The 25,253-nt window shown below is 36.3% G+C and overlaps 1 protein-coding gene across 1 annotated transcript in view; it reads left to right on the top strand.

Moving 5' to 3' along the window:
• Positions 1 to 13,447, top strand: part of TMEM71 (transmembrane protein 71) — a 75,199-nt gene extending 61,752 nt beyond the window's left edge. Inside the window, exons 8-11 of the mRNA XM_053715367.1 lie at positions 752 to 824; positions 1,727 to 1,788; positions 6,242 to 6,282; positions 13,364 to 13,447. Coding sequence (XP_053571342.1) covers positions 752 to 824; positions 1,727 to 1,788; positions 6,242 to 6,282; positions 13,364 to 13,372 — 185 coding nt within the window. The 3' untranslated portion in view covers positions 13,373 to 13,447. The remainder of the gene's footprint in view (positions 1 to 751; positions 825 to 1,726; positions 1,789 to 6,241; positions 6,283 to 13,363) is intronic.
• The last annotated feature ends 11,806 nt before the right edge of the window (positions 13,448 to 25,253 follow it).

Below are 25,253 nucleotides of genomic sequence, written 5' to 3'. Positions count from 1 at the left end.
CCTTAGGGACAAATAGGAGATGTTTTGAAACATGTAAATAATAAACATAATGCTATTTCACTCATTGTCCCACAGCTACATTTGTAGTGTGTGTATTTGAGCACCTATAATCTTACACACATTTTACACTGATCACTGCAGATAAAGCCGGCACAATGCACACTTGTTTTGTGTGACCTTCAGTGGGGAAACCAAGGAATTCCCAATTTGCTTCTTTATCTGTGGCTGCCAGGATATAAAGCACAATAGGGAAGGGATACTACTCTCACACACACACATTGGTTATACGGCTGTGTTTTCACAAAATTACTTCTGCCATCCCTCTCACTGACTGTTAGCTTCTCCCAGCACTTCCTGCAGAGGTCTGATGATGTCATCATCTCACTTCAGCTCTGTAGTAAGTGGGCTAGCAGGAGGAGGGACATTGCAAGCCCTAGGTTAACTGTGAGAGCACCAGCAGGGAAATGCAACTTTATTTGTTATTTGGTTGTAAATAGAGGAGAGTAAAGAGATTAGCTGGGCCCTCCAGTGGCGGATCTCCAGGCTCCAGTGGCTGCAAAAAATAAATACATTTTTAAATCACTTCTTTTGCCCTGGGGGGCACAGCATTTCATTTGGGGGGGCATTGCCCCCCAATGCCCCCCCCCCTAGAGCCGACCCTGTACATACTGTTTAATATCCCATTAAAAGATGAAAACCTAAAGAAAACAATATAAAAATAACTTTACATTTGTTTTGTTTTTTATTTCAGAATTTTGTGAACGGAAAAAAGGAGTTCATCATGTGACCTTGCTCTTCCTGGGCTTAATTGTTATTCTAGCAAGGTATTTGGAAAGTAATCTAATACATTACTGTTATATCCTCATGTATAATTATACTGTCCTGTTTAAGTTACTGAATACGTTAATATATATATATAATCAATTCATATAAAATTTTAGTGTTCATGATTTGTTATATTATATATTAGGGACCAAAATAGTCAGTATGAAGAAATCAATAAACCTATTGGCACTATAATAGTAATTTGTAAAATATACTTTTTTTGTAGAACCTTATTCCCATGCCTTTGTATAGTCACAGAAAAAAATGTACTTTTTTTTTAATTTATAGTTTGCATTAAATTAACATGCCAAATGAAAGTGAAAACATTCTGAATACATTAGCACCTTGTTAATTGTTATTTTTTAATGACTAAACTGCCTCCCAACCCACTTAACTTGCCTGGAAGAAACAATCCTGATTGGTTCTAAATGGAGTGTTTTATTTCACTCTATTAAATATTAATAAATCCATTTATACTAGTCCTTGTATTAACCTAATTAATTTGTAGTACAAACCTATTGGAAGTTCAGTGAATAGAATATTGACTAAATAAAAATATGATTAAAGTGCCAGTTCTAGGGTTTGCTTTTTTTTTTAAAGCAATTATTACATTTGTTCTGTATATAAATTTACATAAATGTTATAGCAATAATATATTTTTGCACTATTTTCACAGTTTTACCATCAGATAATTTTGCACTTAAAAAAAGGGCTTGATGTAAAGTACCAAGAAGTTGTTATAATATGAACTGATACTCCCATAACCAATTGAATATAAATGTTAACTAGTCCCTCCCTAGAGTTACAGTATAATAATCAGGTGACCTGTGACCACACCCACTGGAGAAAAGCTTTTTATTTGTGATAGAAAATACATAAATGATGGTTTTATGTTTTGCAGTTTATGGCTGGGTGAGCTGATTTTCACTCTTGTGACTTACGTTTTGTTGATCACCTTACTGTGTAAGTAATAACTTTTTTTTTAATCAACTTACTACAACACCAGAAATTATTATTTTGTTTGTTCCTACCCAGTTGCCCCTTGCACTTAAACTTGTTATTTATTCAGTAAAATATCGCATTTTCGTTATCAATAGGTGCATCCAATATCTAGATTCATGTTTAATAAATGCAAGAAATAATCTCTATTCCATCAGGAAAATAATGTTTCAAAATGCATTACAATTTGTTTTGGTAATATTTTTAAAGGGATGTTCCTGTGCTGATTAACCCAGCTTTCTGTGGAAATGATCTCTTTCAGCCAGTGAACATTAGACTCTTTAGGCTTGGGGAAAAGGGCATGGAGAGTGCTTTCAGTATTATATAGGCACAAATCCCAAAATCCAAACTTATTCTGAAATCCAAACTCTTTAACATTTTTTTTTTTTTTTTTAATTATCAAAAATTACTTTTTATCCTGCCCGTAAGTTACAATTTTTTCTGCCTGTGCCTTTGGTTTGATTTTTGTGTTCTAAAATGCAAATAATAGTCTTTATTTATTTCTAACAACCAATATTCTCCTTCTGATTACAGTACTGTATTATCTTTCTGAGGGTACTATGTATACAAAAGTATTTTAAATGATATAAAACTACCTTTAGCTGATATGTATGACCTGTATTACGACGTAAATATTGCTTAACCCCTTAATGACCAGACCATTTTTCAATGTTCTTACCCTTAATGACAATGGCTATTTTTACATTTCTGTGGTGTTTGTGTTCAGCTGTAATTTTCCTCTTACTCATTTACTGTACCCACACATATTATATACCGTTTTTCTCGCCATTAAATGGACTTTCTAAATATACCATTATTTTCATTATATCTTATAATTTACTATAAATTTTTTTATAAAATATGAGGTAAAAATGGAAAAAACAAACTTTTTCTAACTTTGACCCCCAAAATCTGTTACACATCTACAATCACCAAAAAACACCCATGCTAAATAGTTTCTAAATTTTGTCCTGAGTTTAGAAATACCCAATGTTTACATGTTCTTTGCTTTTTTTGTAAGTTATAGGGCCATAAATACAAGTAGCACAAACCACTTTTTTTTCAAAATTAGCGCTAGTTACATTGGAACACTGATATCTGTAAGGAATACCTGAATATCCATTGACATGTATATATTTTTTTTTAGAAGACATCCCAAAGTATTGATCTAGGCCCATTTTGGTATATTTCATGCCACCGTTTCACCGCCAAATGCGATCAAATTAAAAAAAATGTTCACTTTTTCACACATTTTGTCACAAACTTTAGGTTTCCAACTGAAATTATTTACAAACAGCTTCTGCAATTATGGCACAAATGGTTGTAAATGCTTCTCTGGGATCGCCTTTGTTCAGAAATAGCAGACTTATATGGCTTTGGGGTTGCTTTTTGGTAATTAGAAGGCCGCTAAATGCCGCTGCGCACCACACGTGTTTTATGCCCAGCAGTGAAGGGGTTAATTAGGGAGCATGTAGGGAGCTTGTAGGGTTAATTTTAGCTTTAGTTTAGTGTAGTAGACAACTCCAAGTATTGATCTAGGCCAATTTTGGTATATTTCATGCCACCATTTCACCGCCAAATGCGAGCAAATAAAAAAAACCTTTAAATTTTTCACAATTTTAGGTTTCTCACTGAAATTATTTACAAACAGTTTGTGCAATTATGGCACAAATGGTTGTAAAAGCTTCTCTGGGATCCCCTTTGTTCAGAAATAGCAGACATATATGGCTTTGGCTTTGCTTTTTGTTAATTAGAAGGCCGCTAAATGCTGCTGCGCACAACACGTGCATTATGCCCAGCAGTGAAGGAGTTAATTAGGTAGCTTGTAGGGCGCTGGCAGGGTTAATTTTAGCTTTAGTGTAGAGATCAGCCTCCCACCTGACACATCCCACCCCCTGATCCCTCCCAAACAGCTCTCTTCCCTCCCCCACCCCACAATTGTCCCCGCCATCTTAAGTACTGGCAGAAAGTCTGCCAGTACTAAATAAAAGGAGTTTTTTTTATTTTATTTTTTAAAAAAATGTATTCTGCTGTAATGGAGCCCTGCCTTAGCCCCCAACCTCCCTGATCTCCCACCAAACAGCTCTATAACCCTCCCTGCTACTTAATTGCCGCCATCTTGGGTACTGGCAGCTGTCTGCCAGTACCCAATTTGCCCCCAAAAATATTTATAAATTTTGCCCCCAAAAATATTTATAAACTTTTCTGTAGTGTAGCAGCCCCCCCCTCAATACCCCCAACCCCCCCCCCCAGATCCTTTTATATATATATATTTTTTTTTTTTTATGTTTTGAACTTTTTTTTTTTTCATTGGTGTCAGTGGCTAATATGCGCACGCGCCCCACGTGCACACGCGCGCCCCCCACGTGCACACGCGCGCCCCCACGTGCACGCGCACGCCCGCACGCTGCCGCCTCTTTGCTTCCCTTCCCCCCGGAACACTGCACCATTGATACCGGTGCAGAGAGGGCCACAGAGTGGCTCTCTCTGCATCGGAGGCTTGTTAAAAGGTATTGCAGGATGCCTCCATATCGAGGCATCACTGCAATACCCTGAGAGCTGCTGGAAGCAATTGCGATCGCTTCCAGCACTCTCTTAAACAACTGACGTACCAGGTACGTCCATTGCCACTAACTGCTAGTTTTTGCAGGACGTACCTGGTACGTCAGTTGTCATTAAGGGGTTAAAGGGACATTGAACCCAAATTTTTTCTTTTGTGATTCAGATAGAGCATGCCATTTTAAGCAACTTTCTAATTTACTCCTATTATCATTTTTTCTTCGTTCTCTTGCTATCTTTATTTGAAAAAGAAGGCATCTAAGCTTTTTTTTTTTGGTTCAGACCTTGGACAGCACATTTTTATTGGTGGATAAATTTATCCACCAATCAGCAAGGACAACCCAGGTTGTTCACCAAAAATGGGCCGGCAGCTAAACTTACCTTCTTGCATTTCAAATAAAGATACCAAGACAATTTAAAAATAGGAGTAAATTAGAAAGTTGCTTAAAATTTCATGCTCTATCTGAATTATGAAAGAAAAAATTTAGGTTCAGTGTCACTTTAAATGACATTAGATATTTTTGTTTACACTTGGTCCCATTCCCTCTCCAAACTGTCTCATTTTACAGGCAAATATTCTAAAATCCAAACCTTTTCCGGTCCCAAGCAGTTTGAATAAAGGGCTTTCTACCTGTATTGTCATTGTTACCAGCTTAAATATTAATGTTGTGGTATCAAATTTAACATTTTTACATTAAAAAAAAGAACATTTGTGGTGATAACATTAATAGTGTATGTATTATAGAGTTGTTCAAAGCAAAATAATAATAAAAATAATACAAATAATAAAATAATAATAATAAAAATAATAAAATAATAAAATAATAAAATAATAATAATAAAAATAATAAAATAATAATAATAATAATAATATTACAGTAGTAAAATAAAAGATGCTTTTAACTTCCTTCCTTTAAGCAATAAGAGCTGAAACAAGTTTACTAAGCACAGTTTCATAACATCTGGTCTTAAAGGGAAGGGACAGTAGAGTCTAAATTAAACTTTCATGATTCATACTTTGCCAGTCTAATAATTAGAAGAGAAAAACTTTCCAAATTACTTTTATTTTCACATTTTCTTCATTGTCTTGGTATCTGTTGTTGGAGAATAAACCAGGGTAGACTTGCAGGAGCTCAGGAGCGTGCACATGTCTTCAGCATTCTAGCAGCATTGTCTGCAATAATGTTTGTAGCTATGGTGTACGGTGTTGCAAACACTGCTGTCATAGTATGCTTAAGACACGTGCACGCTCCTGAGCTCCTAAGAACCTCTTTTGGTTTACTCTTCTACAACAGATACCAAAAGAACAAAGCAAATTTGAAAATAAAAGTAAATTGGAAAGTTTTTTATTTTCTTGAATCACACACGCTATGTAAATCATGAAAGTTTAATCTTAACTTTACTGTTCCTTTAATGCCAGACATTAAAGGGAAATGAAACCCAAAAATGTTCTTTCATGTGTCAGAGCATGCCGTTTTAAACAACTTTCTAATTTACTTCTATTTTCAAATTTGCTTTATTCTCTTCGTATATTTTGTTAAAAAGCAGGGATGCAAGTGGCCGGAGCACTATATGGCAGCAGTTTTGCAAGAATGTTATTCATTTGCAAGAACACTAGATGGCAGCACTATCAGTGCTCCAGACCTATGTATCTCTTCAACAAATAATATCATGGGAACAAAGCAAATTTGAAAATAGAAGTAATTATGTTCTTTCTGAATCGCAAAAGAACATTTTTGAGTTTTACATCCCTTTAAGGTAAAAATCAATTTAAACATTTAAATCACTGGAGCAAACATTTTATTCTCTGAAATATTTCTTCTATCCTGACACAGACTCTCTTGTTTTATTTCTATAGGTCTAAGATTGCAACCTAAGAGAAGAAACTTTAAAAACAAGGTACAGAATATGTAAAAAGGAAATATTGGTGTACTGATCCCAGAGCAGAGCTGGGAAACGTTTTTGAGAACTTGTAGCCAAATCGGCAATATTCACTCTAGTGCCAGCTCTGAATCACTAATATGATTCTGACCCTGAGCTGAACATGGCTCTGCCTCCACGATTATTTCCTGACCAAAAATGCATTATAGATGCGTATTTTATTGTTCTTATGTCTTTTGTGGGAGTTAAACACACTTAGGTACAGGCAAACAGCATTGCAATAAGAAAATGTTTGAATGTATTAGAATATGTTTATTCTTTATGTACTTATAAACCTCTTGTGTTTATGCAAAAAGTCTGCTTCTCCCATGTTCCCTAGGAGGAAATTTATGCTTACCTGATAAATGTATTTCTTTTATGATATGACGAGTCCACGGATCTCATCCTTATTTATGGGATTACGCCTCCTGGTCAGCAGGAGGAGGCAAAGAGCACCACAGCAGAGCTGTATATATAGCTCCTCCCTTCCCTCCCACTCCAGTCATTCGACCGAAGTTAGGAAGAGAAAGGAAAAGCCAAAGGTGCAGAGGTGACTGAAGTTTAACAAAAAATAAGTAAATACCTGTCTTAGAAATGACAGGGTGGGCCGTGTCATATCGTAAAAGAAATAAATTTATCAGGTAAGCATAAATTTCCTTTTCTTTTACAAGATATGATGAGTCCACGGATTTCATCCTTACTTATGGGATACAATACCAAAGCTATAGGACACGGATGAAAGGTAGGGACAAGACAGGAACCTAAATGGAAGGCACCACTGCTTGAAGAAATTTTCTCCCAAAAACAGCCTCGGACGAGGCAAAAGTATCAAATTTGTAAAATTTGGAAAAAGTGTGAAGAGACGACCAAGTTGCAGCCTTGCAAATCTGTTCAACAGAAGCATCCTTTTTAAAAGCCCATGAGGAAGCCACAGCCCTAGTAGAATGAGCCGTAATTCTTTCAGGAGGCTGCTGTCCAGCAGTCTCATATGCAAAACGGATGATACACTTCAGGCAAAAAGAAAGAGAGGTAGCCGTAACTTTTTGGCCCCTACGTTTTCCAGAAAAAACAACAAATAAGGAAGATGATTGATGAAATTCTTTAGTCGCCTGCAAGTAAAACTTCAGAGCACGGACCTCGTCCAAGTTATGCAATAGATGCTCCATCTTAGAAGAAGGATTAGGACACAAGGAAGGAACAACTATTTCCTGATTAATATTCTTATTAGAAACAACCTTAGGAAGGAAACCAGATTTGGTACGTAAAACCATCTTATCAGAATGCAAAATAAGATAAGGAGAATCACATTGTAAAGCTGAAAGCTCAGAAACTCTGCGAGCAGAAGAAATAGCAACCAAAAATAAAACTTTCCAAGATAACAACTTAATATCTATGGAATGCATGGGTTCAAATGGAACCCCTTGAAGAACATTAAGAACTAAATTCAAGCTCCAAGGAGGAGCAATTGGTCTAAACACAGGCTTGATTCTAGTCAGAGCCTGACTAAAAGATTGAACGTCTGGAACATCTGCCAGATGCTTGTGTAGTAAAATCGACAAAGCAGAAATCTGTCCCTTTAAGGAACTTGCTGACAACCTTTTCTCCAATCCTTCTTGGAGAAAAGATAAAATCTTGGGAATCCTAACCCTACTCCATGAGTAGCCCTTGTATTCACACCAATAAAGATATTATATCTTATGGTAAATCTTTCTGGTAACAGGCTTACGTGCCTGAATCAAGGTATCAATGACGGAATCAGAGAACCCTTGCTTAGATAAAATCAAGCGTTTAATCTCCAAGCAGTCAGCTGCAGAGAAACCAGATTCGGATGATGGAAGGGTCTCTGAATGAGAAGGTCCTGCCTCAACGGAAGCTTCCACGGTGGCAGAGAGGACATGTCCACCAGATCAGCATACCAAGTCCTGCGAGGCCACGCAGGAGCGATTAGAATCACTGAAGCCCTCTCCTGTTTGATCCTAGCAATCACCCGGGGAAGGAGAGCAAACGGTGGAAACACATAAGACTGGGTTGAACGACCAAGGCACTGCCAAGGCATCTATCAGTTCGGCTTGAGGATCCCTGGACCTGGATCCGTATCTCGGGAGCTTGGCATTCTGACGAGATGCCATAAGATCCAGCTCCGGTCTGCCCCATCTGAGAATCAGAGTGGCAAAGACCTCCGGATGGAGTTCCAATTCCCCCGGATGAAACGTCTGTCTGCTCAAAAAATCCGCTTCCCAGTTGTCCACTCCTGGGATGTAGATTGCTGACAGATAACAAGAGTGAGCCTCCGCCCACCGAATTATCTTGGATACTTCTGTCATCGCTAAGGAACTCCTACTGATGTAAGCCGCAGTTGTGATGTTGTCCGACTGAAAATGACGGATGAATTTGGCCGAAGCTAACTGAGGCCAAGCCTGAAGCGCATTGAATATTGCTCTCAATTCCAGAATATTGATTGGAAGTAGAGACTCCGACCGAGTCCACACCCCGTGAGCCTTCAGGGAATTCCAGATTGCACCCCAGCCTAGTAGACTGGCATCCGTTGTCACTATCACCCATGAGGGTCTGCGGAAGCACGTCCCTTGAGACAGATGATCCGGCGACAATCACCAAAGAAGAGAGTCTCTTGTCTCCTGATCCAGATCTATCTGAGGAGACAAATTTGCATAATCTCCATTCCACTGCCTGAGCGTGCTCAGTTGTAGCGGTCTGAGATGAAAACAAGCAAACGGAATGATGTCCATTGCCGCCACCATCAATCCAATTACCTCCATACACTGAGCCACTGATGGCCGAGGATTGGACTGAAGGGCTCGGCATGTATTCAGAATCTTTAACTTTCTGACATCCGTCAAGAAAATTTTCATAGATATAGAATCTATTAGAGTTCCCAAGAAAGGAACCCTTGTCTGTGGAATTAGTGAACTCTTTTCTAGATTCACCTTCCACCCGTGAGTCCTTAGAAAGGACAGAACCATGTTGGTATGAGACTTTGTCAGTTGATAAGAAGACGCCTGGATCAGAATATCGTCCAGATAAGGCGCCACTGCAATGCCCCGCGGTCTGAGAACCGCCAGTAGAGACCCTAGAACCTTCGTGAAGATCCTGGGTGCTGTGGCCAACCCGAAGGGAAGAGCCACAAACTGAAAATGTTTGTCCAGGAAGGCAAACCTTAGGAACTGGTGATGATCTTTGTGGATAGGAATATGAAGATATGCATCCTTTAAGTCCACGGTAGTCATATATTGACCCTCCTGGATCAATGGAAGAATTGTCCGAATAGTCTCCATCTTGAAGGATGGGACTCTGAGAAACTTGTTTAGACTCTTGAGATCTAAAATGGGTCCGAACGTTCCCTCTTTTTTGGGAACCACGAAAAGATTTGAGTAAAACCCCTGCCCCTGTTCCTGTATTGGAACGGGACGAATTACTCCCATAGTAGAGAGGTCTTTTACACAACGTAAGAACGCCTCTCTTTTTATCTGGTCTACAGACAATCGTGAAAGAAGAAACCTCCCCCTTGGGAGAGAATTTTTGAATTCCAGTTGATACCCTTGGGACATGATTTCCAGTGTCCAGGGGTCTTGAACGTCTCTTATCCAAGCCTGGACAAAGAGAGTAAGCCTGCCCCCTACTAGATCTGGTCCCGGATCGGGGGCCATCCCATCATGCTGTTTTGGGAGCAGCGGCGGGCTTCTTGGGTTGTTTACCCTTGTTCCAAGCCTGGTTGGGTCTCCAGATGAACTTGGCTTGTTCAAAATTCCCTTCCTGCTTAGTGGAAAAAGAAGAGGGGACTCCCTTGAAACTATTCTGTTTAACTTTTTGTTTAGATGCTTTATCCTGAGGTAGGAGATGACCCTTACCTCCTGTAATGTCAGAAATTATTTCTTTCAAGTCAGGCCCGAATAGGGTATTTCCTTTGAAAGGAATAGCCAAAAGCTTTGATTTAGAGGACACATCAGCAGACCAAGATTTTAACCATAACGCTCTACGCGCTAAAATGGCAAATCCTGCATTCTTAGCTGCCAGCTTGGCGATCTGAAAGGCGGCATCCGTAATAAAATAATTAGCCAGCTTAAGGGCCTTAATTCTATCTAAGATTTCCTCTAAAGGAGTCTCAGTCTTAAGAGACTCTTCTAAGGCGTCAAACCAAAAGGGATCCGCAGTTGTAACTGGTACAATACAAGCCGTCAGTTGTAAGAGAAAACCCTGATGAATAAATAACTTTTTTAAGAAGACCCTCCAACTTTTTATCCATAGGATCTTTGAAAGCACAACTGTCCTCAATAGGAATAGTTGTACGCTTAGCCAGGGTAGATATAGCTCCCTCCACCTTAGGGACTGTTTGCCAAGAATCCCGAACAGTGTCAGCTATAGGATATATTTTCTTAAAATTAGGAGAAGGTGAGAACGGAATACCCGGTCTTTCCCATTCCCGCATAATAATTTCTGAAATTCTCTTAGGAACCGGAAAAACATCAGAGTAAGAAGGAACCTCTAAGTATTTGTCCATCTTACACAATTTCTCTGGTGGTACCACAATAGAGTCACAGTCATCAAGAGTCGTTAAAACCTCCTGAAGTAACAGGCGGAGATGTTCAAGCTTAAATCTGAAGGACATGACGTCCGAGTCTGTCTCTTTACCCCCCAATTCAGATCCCTGGGAGGGTACATCGGAAATAGCCATCAAAGCAACAGAAGTCGCAGGAACCAAAGTGGCTTCTGTCCTGCTGCGTTTGCCTTGTAAAACTGGCAACTTGGATAAGACTTCTGTAAGGGTGGATGACATAACTGCAGCCATATCCTGCAGAGTAAATGAAGTGGACGCGGTTGAGGAACACGGCGTCGCTTGGGTGGGCGTTAAAGGTTGTGACACTTGGGGAGAAAGTTGCGACATACCCTGATTCTCATCAGTCTGAGAAGCATCCTTAGACATACTTGCATTAAAGAAATTTTTTTTCTTTACATTGTAAAGCCCTTTCAGTACATGAGGGACAAAAAGTAATAGGGGTTCCACATTGGTAGCTAAACACATAGAACAGGTACTTTCCTGAAGTTCAGCCATGTTAAACAGACTAGCAATAGCAATATTAGTCGTTTTTTACTTGATATAATTAACCTAGAAGGTTAAATCTTATAGTAAAATATTTAAAATAAAAGAAGCCTACTGTGTCTTTAAAAAATAAAATGCAATATTTTTTCTGCTTGCAGCAATTATATTTTTGCAACAATAAGGTGTACCATACAGGACTTAGCAATACTGCTCCGTTTGTCCAGTTTGCTATTCACAAAGCTTAATAAAACTCTAGACATTTGCACCTCACCACAGCTCTGCTGCGGCGCCTACCTGCCCCCAGACAAACACTGAAACTGCTTGCCAAACGATGATCCGGATGAGTACTGTGCGGCTGAGTGTGCGAAACCAGGCCCCGCCCATTGTGGGCGTAACTTGAGTCTAACAGAAACACTGCATGGGAAGAAAAACATGTCATTTTTTTCCATAAGCAAATAAATAGAAACGCCAATGTGCCCCTCCAAAACACACATACCCCTGACCAGTTATAAGTTACTACAGATAATGATAGCCCTTGGGGAACAATCCGCATCTCCCAGCGTCAGCCCACACACAGAATACTCAGTATAAGTGAACTGCACAAAAAACACAGTTGATAGGCAATAAAAAGAAAGGGGATTCCAGGTACGCCATTTCATTTTACACTGTGCATACTGATTACCCCTCCCCAGTACAGGGAATAATGTCAGCCTGTTCTGATGTATCTAGTTTCCCCAGAAGCAAATGACTGAACATACCTTAATGCTGAGCGCAGCATGACACAGTTCCACACACTGAAGATGTTCTTTACACTACCTTCAACCGATCTGTGGGAACCAGCAGTATCTTAGATAATGTTTGCTAAGATCATGAACATCAGGGCAGAAAATAAAATGTCTACATTCCTCACGGGAAGTTATTGACTGACGATTTCTCCCTGAGAAAAATAGTACTCACTGGCACAATTTTAAAATAAAAAACCTCTTGAATGAAGAATCTAAACTAACACCTCACTTTACCTCTTCCTATCACTAACACAGGCAAAGAGAATGACTGGGGTGGGAGGGAAGGGAGGAGCTATATATACAGCTCTGCTGTGGTGCTCTTTGCCTCCTCCTGCTGACCAGGAGGCGTAATCCCATAAGTAAGGATGAAATCTGTGGACTTGTCATATCTTGTAAAAGAAAACAGATTCTGTAACCTGCAAATGCTGCAAATAACATAACTAGCTAATGCAGTTTGCAGCATTTTGAAAACCTAGGTTACAGATTTTGTTTTCCCGTCCCTCTAGGGAGTGTGGAACAAAACACAATTTTTACACGTGAAAAGAGGTGTTTAAAGTGAAAGTCAATATTAGCGTTTGTGAAACGCTAGGATTGATGGGACTTTTATTCATGAAGTGTAAAATACTTTATGCTGAAAGCTGCTTTATCTGTTTCAAGCGTTGCTGCGCTGAGTGCCTCATGCAGCCCACGGCAGAACGCTGTTTGCTTGAGAGGTGACGTTTCCCCCTCTTAGCAAATAGCGTGCAGGAAATTCAAAACAAATAAAGAAGCTTTTAGCATGAAGTATTTTATACTTCATGAATGAAGGTCCCCTTTATTTGTTTCAATGGTCAATCCTAGCATTTCACAAACGCTAGGATTGACTTTCACTTTAATGTACCTTTAATATAGAGCACACATTTGTAATACTCATACCATATACCTATAACTCTGCATTTAAAGCAACTAGGGCTGTATTATACAAGTAGCCGTTTTCTTTAATAAGTCTTGTCAGCCTGTGTGAATTTTAGTAATTCAAATAGAATTTAAAAAAAACATTTATTATTAAGTGGACAAAGTGACTTTGTTCTTATCATCAGAGCAGCTGAGTTTATTTTTGTATCAATATCTTATAGTTGCTGAATTTCTATTATATAACTGGATGATTACAATGTGATGTTATGAAGTTATTTGATTTCATCATATGTGTAACTACTTTTCTGTTTGTTTACAAATTTAGATTAGCTGAAAACGACAAGATTCGGAACCACTTCCTTCCTGCTGGGATTTCTTACTAGTCAATAAATAATACTAAAACATCAAACATGTTTCAAATTAGCATTACTCTGTTATATTTTTAAAATTCTGAATTCTGTATTTCGCTACTTTTATGTAAGATATTTTTTTAATGAAATTATTACAAATGAGTATTTTGATATCATGTGCAAATCATAGTTTTGTTATACATTATGGGTAGGCATGGGCGAATGTGTAAATTTTCGAATTTCGAATGTTAGAACGAATGTTATTACCGAAATTCGAATTATAAATCCGAATGTTGATAAGAACGAATCAAATGCTATTTACAGTTTTCGAATGTCACTTTCGAATTAGAATGTTTATAATTATATTGAATGTCCACATTCGAAATTTCGAATTTAACATTCTATTTAACAAATACTATTCAGAAGTTCAATAGTTCATGTGGTAGGAAGGGAATCTACTAAACTGATACATAATAGATACAAATATATAATTTCGAATGTTTCTATATAGAATATTGCATAATTCGAATATTACATTTAAAGAAAGCATTAGAAATACTATTACAAATCTAAATTCGAATTTTTCGAAAAGAATATTTTCAAATGTAATCATAAAATTTGAAACTCGAAAATCGAATGTTAGAATGTTATGTATACATTCGAAATTCGATTTGAACGAACGAATGTGTTAAAATTCGTGCTGTTTTTCGAATGTGAAACATTCGCCCATCCCTAATTATGGGCTAGATTACAAGTGAAGCACAATAAACAGCGCAGGTTGCATCATCTTATGTGCATAATAATGTAAATTTGTTACTACAAGCGAATGGTTAAATATTTTAACCAAAGCATCTTAAAGTGGCAGAAACTTTTTAAGGCGCTCTATACACTGCACACTAAATACATTTCATGGACCTCAGTCTAATCATGGCTGCTGACATTTTGAAACCTAGGTTATACTGCAGGTATCTGAAGGAGAGTTACTGCACATGTGCAAACAGGTCAGCACTGGAATGTAGTGAAAACTAGATTTCAACATCGCGGCACCTATGACTAGAGGAAGGCGGGAATAACCTCTAGCAACGCTTATAAAATGTGTCTCATATTCAATGTCCCTATAATGGATAGTGCAGGGAACGCTCATATTACAAGGGGTGAGTTAAGTGTTGTGCTTGAGCGCAGTCCAAATAACATTGTTAAATTTAGTTAACCCTTTTTAACCAAAAGTATAGCAAATAAATACATGAATAACTCCACTACTTGTGCACCATCTCTTTAGTACACCCTCAGATTATAGCTCAAACTATATGAATTTTACTGTGCTCCCCTATAGAAGTCTATTATGTGACGCTTTTAGAGAACCCATGGTGTTAGTGTGCCCTTAAAGGGACAGGAAACCCCAATATTTTCTTTCATGGTTTGGATAGAGCATACAATTTCCAACAACTTTCCAATTTACTTCTATTATCAAATTTGCTTCATTCTCTTGTTATCTTTTGCCGAAGAGGCAGTAATGCACTACTGGCAGTTAGCTGAACACATCGAGTCAGCCAATCACATGAGACAAATGTGTGCAGGCACCAATCAGCAGCTAGCTCCCACTAGTGTAGGATATGTGCATATTATTTTTCAACAGTGGATACCAAGAGAACAAAGCACATTTCGAAATAGAAGTGAATTTAAAAGTTTCTTAAAATGACATGCTCTATCTGAGTCATACAAGTTTAAATCTGACTTTCCCATCCCTTTAACTATTGCTCAAGTGATAAAGAATAACTATAAAGTTATAAAAATAGAAGCACTGTAGATTGCATTCAAGCAGTGTTAATATGTTTGTAGTCCACTTGTAATCTAGGCCTATATCAGCATCAAGTGATATCATCATCAGTGAGACGCTAGCCTTAATTCAATCAATCAGTGATCTATCAGATATGTTAGGTTCCTAAAGGGATAATGAGTGTTCTAAGTGCTGTGTGTGCACACTAATGGGCTGTCCCTATATGTCAGAGTGAATAGCAGAAATAAAAAGAGTATAGATAGTGCTGAATGAATTATAAGATTCCTTAGCTGTAGTTTGTATAATTGTAATGTATTTAAGAATTTCATTTCTTATTTCTAAAATGGCTCTTTCAGTGTCAGAGTGTGGGCTGAATAAAGGTATTTTTTCGCTAAGCTTTTGTCTAACAATTTGTATGGTGCAGGGTCACCTAAAAATACGTTCTAAATACATTTTATTTTGTATAAAATAATAAATAATAATGTAGCAAAACAAATTTAACCTATCGTGGATCTAACAATGTATAGAAAAGTATTTTATTGACAAATACCCAAATGGGTACTCATATAGTCTGCTTCTTCTCTCTACTGAAATGTGCTTTAGAGTAATTACTATTATCTTTATTTGTAATGTACTGGATAATTCCGCAAGGCGATACAGGGTATACAGTAGACAGAAGCAAGACTTCTCTTTACTGTCAAACTGCAGAAAAATTGAAAGGGCAAAAAAGTCAGAATAAAACTTTAATGCTTCAGACAGAGTATGCAACTTAAAAAAGAATCATTTTTAAATCAAACATGCTTTGTCATTTTGGTATCCTTTGTTGAAGAGCATACTTAGGTAGACATAAAAGCGCGTACGTGACTTCAGCACCATATGGCAGCAGAATTTGCAACATTCTGTGTATACATTATACATATATACATTTTTACAGCCATTATAAGTGCTAAAGACACATGCAAGGTCTTAACCCCTTATGGTTCTGGTCATTTAGCCCTTAAAGGGACATAAAACCCAACATTTTTCTTTCATGATCCAGACAGAGCATACAATTTAAACAATATTCCAAATTACTTCTAATATTTAATTTGCTCCATTATTTAGATATCCTTTATTGAAGAAATATCAATGCATATGTGTGAGCCAATCACACGAGGAATCTATGTGCAGCCAATAATCAGCAGCTACTGAGCCTAATTAGATATGCTTTTCAACAAAGGATATCAAGAGAATGAAGCACAATTGACAATAGAAGTAAATTGAAAAACTGTTTAAAATTGCATGCTCTATCTGAACCATGAAAGAAAAAATTTGTGTTTCATGTCCCATTAAGGACCAGCGACGCGCCCTGTCTCAGCCCTTACGGTGCAACTGCACTGCTTCTGCAGAAATAGAATGATGGAGGACATCACAGCCTAGCACTAGCAGGGACAGGGTGTCCCTGTGATCACATGCCTGCCAGTGGGATCAGCGTGTATCTCATGCTGCTGCTGGAAGCCTGCGTGTGAGGCCAGCAGCAGCACAGTAGCTGTCAAAAATGACAGTTACTGTGTATACAATGTGCCTGTCACACTGATTGTATACTTACAATGGAGCCTAGATAGTGGCATGCTGCAATGTATGCTGGTACCAGACTCAGTGGCCAATTACCGGATGCCTTAGGAGTGAGGCAGTCTAGTGATGCACAAAAAAGTGTCTCTGTCGTGTGATCACTGTGACAGCCAGTCACAGTGATCACATGTCAAAAATGACAAGTCTTTGTTAAGGTGAGCAAAAATGCCAAAATTGCTTGTGTTTTTTAAACACTGAAAGTGGGAAAATCTTTGGTCCTTAAATTGATATGAAACCCAATTTTTGTTTTCTTTAATGATTCAGATAGAGCATACAATTGTAAGCAACTTTCTAATTTACTCCTATTATCACATTTTCTTCGTTCTCTTGGTATCTTTATTTGAAAAGTATGAATGTAAGCTTAGGACCAGTCCATTTTGATTAAGAACCTGGTAGCACTCTCCAAATAAAGATACCAGGAGAACAAAGAAACATTGATAATAGGAGAAAATTAGAAAGTTGCTTAAAATGGCATACTCTATCTGAATCATGAAATAAAAAATTTGTGTTTAGGGGTTTAAGCATACCTAGGTTTGCACTTCAACAAATGATACCAATTGAATTAAGTAAACACCATAATAAAAGTAAATTTTAGTTTTGTCTTATTGCATGTTCTGTTTGAAATATGAAAGAACTTTAAATGTCTGATTTTTAGATGTGCAATATAATGAGGCATTTATGCAAATGTGTTTTGTTTGGTACTATATGTTTCTCTTTTGATCTAATTTATCTTATCAATAGCAATTCTAATTGTGTTTTTTATTGAAAGGAGATGTTTAATTTTATTTTCATTGTATAGAATAATTATATATATATATATACATTGCACATGACTATTGTTACAATTTATGATTTTTTGAGGCTTGTTATTGTAAATTTAAATAAATATACTTTTAAACACTGCAAAATTGGTTTCAAATTCTTTAAATTTAATCGCAAATGACGTTGGCACCTTTTTTTTTGTCCCTTGTAATCTGTTATACAATTATAGGCACAAATTATACTCTAGCATCTTTTCTGGACGTGTTCACAATGTAAGGTCTTTCCTATATTTGTTTTTTATTGTTTACTGTTTCGATATGTTAAAACAGACCAACTTAAAGGGATATGAAACCCATTTTTTTTTCTTTCAGGATTCAGATAGAGCATACAATTTAAACAATATTCCAAATTACTTCTAATATTTAATTTGCTCCATTATTTAGATATCCTTTATTGAAGAAATATCAATGCATATGTGTGAGCCAATCACACGAGGAATCTATGTGCAGCCAATAATCAGCAGCTACTGAGCCTAATTAGATATGCTTTTCAACAAAGGATATCAAGAGAATGAAGCACAATTGACAATAGAAGTAAATTGAAAAACTGTTTAAAATTGCATGCTCTATCTGAACCATGAAAGAAAAAATTTGTGTTTCATGTCCCATTAAGGACCAGCGACGCGCCCTGTCTCAGCCCTTACGGTGCAACTGCACTGCTTCTGCAGAAATAGAATGATGGAGGACATCACAGCCTAGCACTAGCAGGGACAGGGTGTCCCTGTGATCACATGCCTGCCAGTGGGATCAGCGTGTATCTCATGCTGCTGCTGGAAGCCTGCGTGTGAGGCCTGCAGCAGCACAGTAGCTGTCAAAAATGACAGTTACTGTGTATACAATGTGCCTGTCACACTGATTGTATACTTACAATGGAGCCTAGATAGTGGCATGCTGCAATGCATGCTGGTACCAGACTCAGTGGCCAATTACCGGATGCCTTAGGAGTGAGGCAGTCTAGTGATGCACAAAAAAGTGTCTCTTTGTCGTGTGATCACTGTGACAGCCAGTCACAGTGATCACATGTCAAAAATGACAAGTCTTTGTTAAGGTGAGCAAAAATGCCAAAATTGCTTGTGTTTTTTAAGCACTGAAAGTGGGAAAATCTTTGGTCCTTAAATTGATATGAAACCCAATTTTTGTTTTCTTTAATGATTCAGATAAAGCATACAATTATAAGCAACTTTCTAATTTACTCCTATTATCACATTTTCTTCGTTCTCTTGGTATCTTTATTTGAAAAGTATGAATGTAAGCTTAGGACCAGTCCATTTTGATTAAGAACCTGGTAGCACTCTCCAAATAAAGATACCAGGAGAACAAAGAAACATTGATAATAGGAGAAAATTAGAAAGTTGCTTAAAATGGCATACTCTATCTGAATCATGAAATAAAAAATTTGTGTTTAGGGGTTTAAGCATACCTAGGTTTGCACTTCAACAAATGATACCAATTGAATTAAGTAAACACCATAATAAAAGTAAATTTTAGTTTTGTCTTATTGCATGTTCTGTTTGAAATATGAAAGAACTTTAAATGTCTGATTTTTAGATGTGCAATATAATGAGGCATTTATGCAAATGTGTTTTGTTTGGTACTATATGTTTCTCTTTTGATCTAATTTATCTTATCAATAGCAATTCTAATTGTGTTTTTTATTGAAAGGAGATGTTTAATTTTATTTTCATTGTATAGAATAATTATATATATATATATACATTGCACATGACTATTGTTACAATTTATGATTTTTTGAGGCTTGTTATTGTAAATTTAAATAAATATACTTTTAAACACTGCAAAATTGGTTTCAAATTCTTTAAATTTAATCGCAAATGACGTTGGCACCTTTTTTTTTTGTCCCTTGTAATCTGTTATACAATTATAGGCACAAATTATACTCTAGCAGCTTTTCTGGACGTGTTCACAATGTAAGGTCTTTCCTATATTTGTTTTTTATTGTTTACTGTTTCGATATGTTAAAACAGACCAACTTAAAGGGATATGAAACCCATTTTTTTTTCTTTCAGGATTCAGATAGAGCATACAATTTAAACAATATTCCAAATTACTTCTAATATTTAATTTGCTCCATTATTTAGATATCCTTTATTGAAGAAATATCAATGCATATGTGTGAGCCAATCACACGAGGAATCTATGTGCAGCCAATAATCAGCAGCTACTGAGCCTAATTAGATATGCTTTTCAACAAAGGATATCAAGAGAATGAAGCACAATTGACAATAGAAGTAAATTGAAAAACTGTTTAAAATTGCATGCTCTATCTGAACCATGAAAGAAAAAATTTGTGTTTCATGTCCCATTAAGGACCAGCGACGCGCCCTGTCTCAGCCCTTACGGTGCAACTGCACTGCTTCTGCAGAAATAGAATGATGGAGGACATCACAGCCTAGCACTAGCAGGGACAGGGTGTCCCTGTGATCACATGCCTGCCAGTGGGATCAGCGTGTATCTCATGCTGCTGCTGGAAGCCTGCGTGTGAGGCCTGCAGCAGCACAGTAGCTGTCAAAAATGACAGTTACTGTGTATACAATGTGCCTGTCACACTGATTGTATACTTACAATGGAGCCTAGATAGTGGCATGCTGCAATGCATGCTGGTACCAGACTCAGTGGCCAATTACCGGATGCCTTAGGAGTGAGGCAGTCTAGTGATGCACAAAAAAGTGTCTCTTTGTCGTGTGATCACTGTGACAGCCAGTCACAGTGATCACATGTCAAAAATGACAAGTCTTTGTTAAGGTGAGCAAAAATGCCAAAATTGCTTGTGTTTTTTAAGCACTGAAAGTGGGAAAATCTTTGGTCCTTAAATTGATATGAAACCCAATTTTTGTTTTCTTTAATGATTCAGATAAAGCATACAATTATAAGCAACTTTCTAATTTACTCCTATTATCACATTTTCTTCGTTCTCTTGGTATCTTTATTTGAAAAGTATGAATGTAAGCTTAGGACCAGTCCATTTTGATTAAGAACCTGGTAGCACTCTCCAAATAAAGATACCAGGAGAACAAAGAAACATTGATAATAGGAGAAAATTAGAAAGTTGCTTAAAATGGCATACTCTATCTGAATCATGAAATAAAAAAATTGTGTTTAGGGGTTTAAGCATACCTAGGTTTGCACTTCAACAAATGATACCAATTGAATTAAGTAAACACCATAATAAAAGTAAATTTTAGTTTTGTCTTATTGCATGTTCTGTTTGAAATATGAAAGAACTTTAAATGTCTGATTTTTAGATGTGCAATATAATGAGGCATTTATGCAAATGTGTTTTGTTTGGTACTATATGTTTCTCTTTTGATCTAATTTATCTTATCAATAGCAATTCTAATTGTGTTTTTTATTGAAAGGAGATGTTTAATTTTATTTTCATTGTATAGAATAATAATATATATATATACATTGCACATGACTATTGTTACAATTTATGATTTTTTGAGGCTTGTTATTGTAAATTTAAATAAATATACTTTTAAACACTGCAAAATTGGTTTCAAATTCTTTAAATTAAATCGGAAATGACGTTGGCACCTTTTTTTTGGCCCTTGTAATGTTATACAATTATAGGCACAAATTATACTCTAGCAGCTTTTCTGGACGTGTTCACAATGTAAGGTCTTTCCTATATTTGTTTTTTATTGTTTACTGTTTCGATATGTTAAAACAGACCAACTTAAAGGGATATGAAACCCATTTATTTTTCTTTCAGGATTCAGATAGAGCATGCAATTTTAAGCAACTTTCTAATTTACGCCTATTATAATTTTTCTTCATTCTCTTGGTATCTTTATTTGAAAAGCAGGAATGTAAGCTTAGGAGCCAGACAATTTTTTGTTTTTCACCTGGGTAGCCACCAATCAGCAAGTACTACCCAAGGTCCTGAACCAAAAACCGGCCTGCTCCTAAGCTTACATTCCTGCTTTTTCAAACAAAGATACCAAGAAAACGAAGAAAAATTGATAATAGGAGTAAATCGGAAATTTGGTTAAAATGGCATGCTCTATCTGAATCATGAAAAAAACAAATTTAGTTTCATATACCTTTAAAGGCAAACTAAACACAACATTTTTATATAAAATGTTTAGTTTTGCTTAGTAAAACAACTTTTTAATATATTTCCATTATTTATAGTGCTTCATTTTTATTAAATTTAGCTCACAGACATACTAAGGTTAACCCTGATACATATAACTTATTGGATTTACAAATAACAACTGCAAAGCAATGCACTGTATAACATTTTGACCATGGCTAGCTTTTGACAGCTGCAGACTCAAAAATGGCAAGTGGTGGGTTGTGTTAGTTTTAAAAAAAAAAAAATTGCAGGTGTTAATTTGTTTTAAAACATTTAGACTTTGTTGATATGTTATTCTATAGCAAAACAACATAAATGTTAGAAGGTGGCCCTTTAATTTTTACTTTTATATTGTTATTACAAAATTCTACTTTTGGGTCTGATTTTGTGCAGACCTAGTTTTCATCATTGTGCCATGTCTGTTATTTCTTTATAACATGCAACGTGGCATTATTTATAAACTCATACATTATTATCTGCACTTGTGGATGTCTAGTTCTAAACAGTGGCATAAACTTAATAGAAATCATTGCAATATGTAGTATACATCTGTTTAAATGAATGTTACCGTTTATTTATTTTTTAAACTACATTTGTGCAGTGTCTATTACTTCCTGCAAAAGCCCTACAAGGAGGCTGTGGCCTCTGCATGAAGGTTTATGTAGCCTGATGTCATAAAACTTCTAGAGTAACATAAGCTGGTTTACTATAAAGTGAATAGACTAGAGAAACAGGGAGTCGGATTTGCCCATGCTCAGATCAGTCAGAATGTAACCTAAGTTGCCAATGGGACTACTCTGAGAATTTCTAAGTGCTCATTTTGCAAGAAAACAAATAAGTTGTTTGCTGATTTTTTACACAATCTGTTTCTTTTATGTTTACTTTGATTTAACATATTTGTTTTTTTTAACAAAGGAGCACTGTTTAATATCCCTTTCTGATACAGATATGATGTTTTTCCTACTAATAGGAAACAAGCATTACATTATTGGACTGCTGTTATACAATTGCAGACTGAGATAATATTGATGCCATTTAAACCCCCTCTAGTACTTGATTTCTTGTTGTGACAATGAATGTGGATTTTTCAGTCCTGCTTTCATCATACAATGGGCTCACCATTCTGAAATATCTAAATGTGTTTTGTGTATACTCCTGAGTTAATTGAATGCTTCACCTTTCATGTTTATATGTTTGCAAATTGTGTCAAATAAAGTATATTTGAAAAAACAAAACATTAATCATAACATAAACTGTAATGTGGAAACCTTTTGGTAGCTGCCACTAATCACAACTGTGTTGTTCCCAATAGGCTTTGAGGAGAGGAAATTCACCACTGTGTTTCTAATCTTTCCTCCTCTTAAAAGAGACAGTTTAACCAAAACAAATCTCCCCTTTAATTTGTTCCTAAAGATCTATTATACCTGCTGGAGTGTATTAAATTGTTTACAATTAGCTCCTTTACCCTTATTTTGGCATTTGAAATAGGTGATTTAGCCTGTGTTATCCCCACCTATACTGTAAGTTTCTGGTCTTAAAGGAATAGTAAACCCCAAAATTTTCTTTTATGATTCAGATAGAACATACAATTTTTTTTTTATAACTTTTATTTACAACCAGCAGTATATACAAGAAAAATTTAAATCCACATCTTGCGCCACACAGGGCCCGATGTTTACAAAGTAACATGGCATACAATAAACCAAATAATATTGAGAGAAAAAAAGTAAAATATTAATATTATCAATATCTCACAAGGTTATGCCATTACATCAGAAATAACATATATATTGCCGGGGATTTTTGAATTTTTATCCCTTAGACATCTCAACCAAAACTAAGAACAATCAAATTATAACTCATCAACCCATATAACAAAACAAAATAAACAAGACACACAAAACAAAAACAAAAAAAAACAAAAAAAAGAGAGGACCATTTAATCTCCTCCCCTCTCCCCATCTACCAAATTCCTAAAAGAACAATCTCAGAGTTTTTAAAGGGGAAAATCAAATAATCTATTTCTGTCTCCTGAAGTGTCTTTATGAAAATTGCCCATTTATTGAAAAAAATCCTTATATCTATTTCCTTATCAATATTAGTGTTTTTTTGTTCCAGTACACATTGCTTTTTTAAGTAATTTCTGACTTCAGAAATCGTCGGCAAAGCTCTAATTTTCCATTTTTTGCAAATCAAATATCTGGAGGCTAAGATGGAAAGATTTATTATTTTTTCATTAGTCTGAAAGTTACCTTCTGTCGATAGACATAATATGATTTGGTATAATGACAAAGTCAGTGTTTCTACCTTTAGTATAGTTTTAAGCCAATATTCTAATTTTTTCCAGAAGTCTCTTATTTTTGGGCAATGCCAAAACATATGTGTCAAATTTGCCGCAGGATAAGAGCATTTAGGGCATTTGTTAAATTCTTGATTGTGGACTCTAAGACCTTTCTCTGGGGTGAAATATGCTCTATGAAGAAGCTTTAGATGCGCCTCCCTTCAGGTGGCTGATAACGTAGTTCTTGCTACTTTATTAATTGATAATTGAAGGGTTTTTGACTCAATATTATTCTGAGAGATTAAAATATTCTATGCTCTTGCCATGTTATCCAAAATAGGGGCACCTTTTCTGGCCCCAAGTATTTGGTAACATGGGGCACTGGACATACGTCCAATTTTGTTGAGTTAACCAGTTTTCCAATTTGCCCAGCTCCCAGCACCATCCTGCCTCTCCAGTTAGTTCTATAATGAAATGTCTTATTTGCAAGTATGCAAAAAAATCTTTATTACGAAGGTTAAATTTTACTTTTAATTCCGCAAACGTCCTAACACATTTTCTGTCTTTTTCTATTAAGTAATGCACTCTATTGAGACCGCTATTATGCCATCTGTTAAATACTTCTGAGTCTATACCTGCTTGAAATCGCGGATTCCCTATCAAGGGGAGCTAATTTGATACAGTGGTGGTTAATGAAAGATGTTTAGATAGTTTCCACCAAGCCTTTATCGGATTCAGTATAGTTTTGAGACCTTTAATCTCTAATGGAAGATCCTTAGGTGAGGAGTGTATCATAGCTGCAGGGAGATATGGCTTGCATATGTTTAGTTCAAGCTCATTATTTAAGATATAGTTTTTCGTAAAAATCCATTCAGCTACTATACGAGCTAAAAAACTAAGGTTGTAGAATATTTGGTAATGCTAAGCCTCCATATTCCTTTGGTGTGACAAGTTTCGCAAGAGATATCTTGGGTCTTTTCCTTTGCCATATAAACTGTCTAATCGCCGTGTTGAGTAATCGGACATCTTTTTCTAATAGAATTACTGGTACATTTTGGAGAATGTACAAAAGTCTTGGAAGGAGGGTCATTTTGAATAGTTCTACTCGACCTGATATTGATATCGGTAAATCCTGCCATAACTTAAGTTTCTCCTTAATATAAGTTAGTATAGGAGATATGTTAATTTTATAAAGGTCCCCTATATTGCTTGGTATATGAATTCCTAGATATTTGAAGGAGTCTGTGACTACCTTAAAAGGAACATCTAAAAT

The sequence above is a fragment of the Bombina bombina genome, chromosome 5 (genome assembly GCF_027579735.1).
Source record: "Bombina bombina isolate aBomBom1 chromosome 5, aBomBom1.pri, whole genome shotgun sequence".
Lineage (NCBI taxonomy): Eukaryota > Metazoa > Chordata > Amphibia > Anura > Bombinatoridae > Bombina > Bombina bombina.
This window is presented reverse-complemented; position numbering and strand designations above follow the sequence as displayed.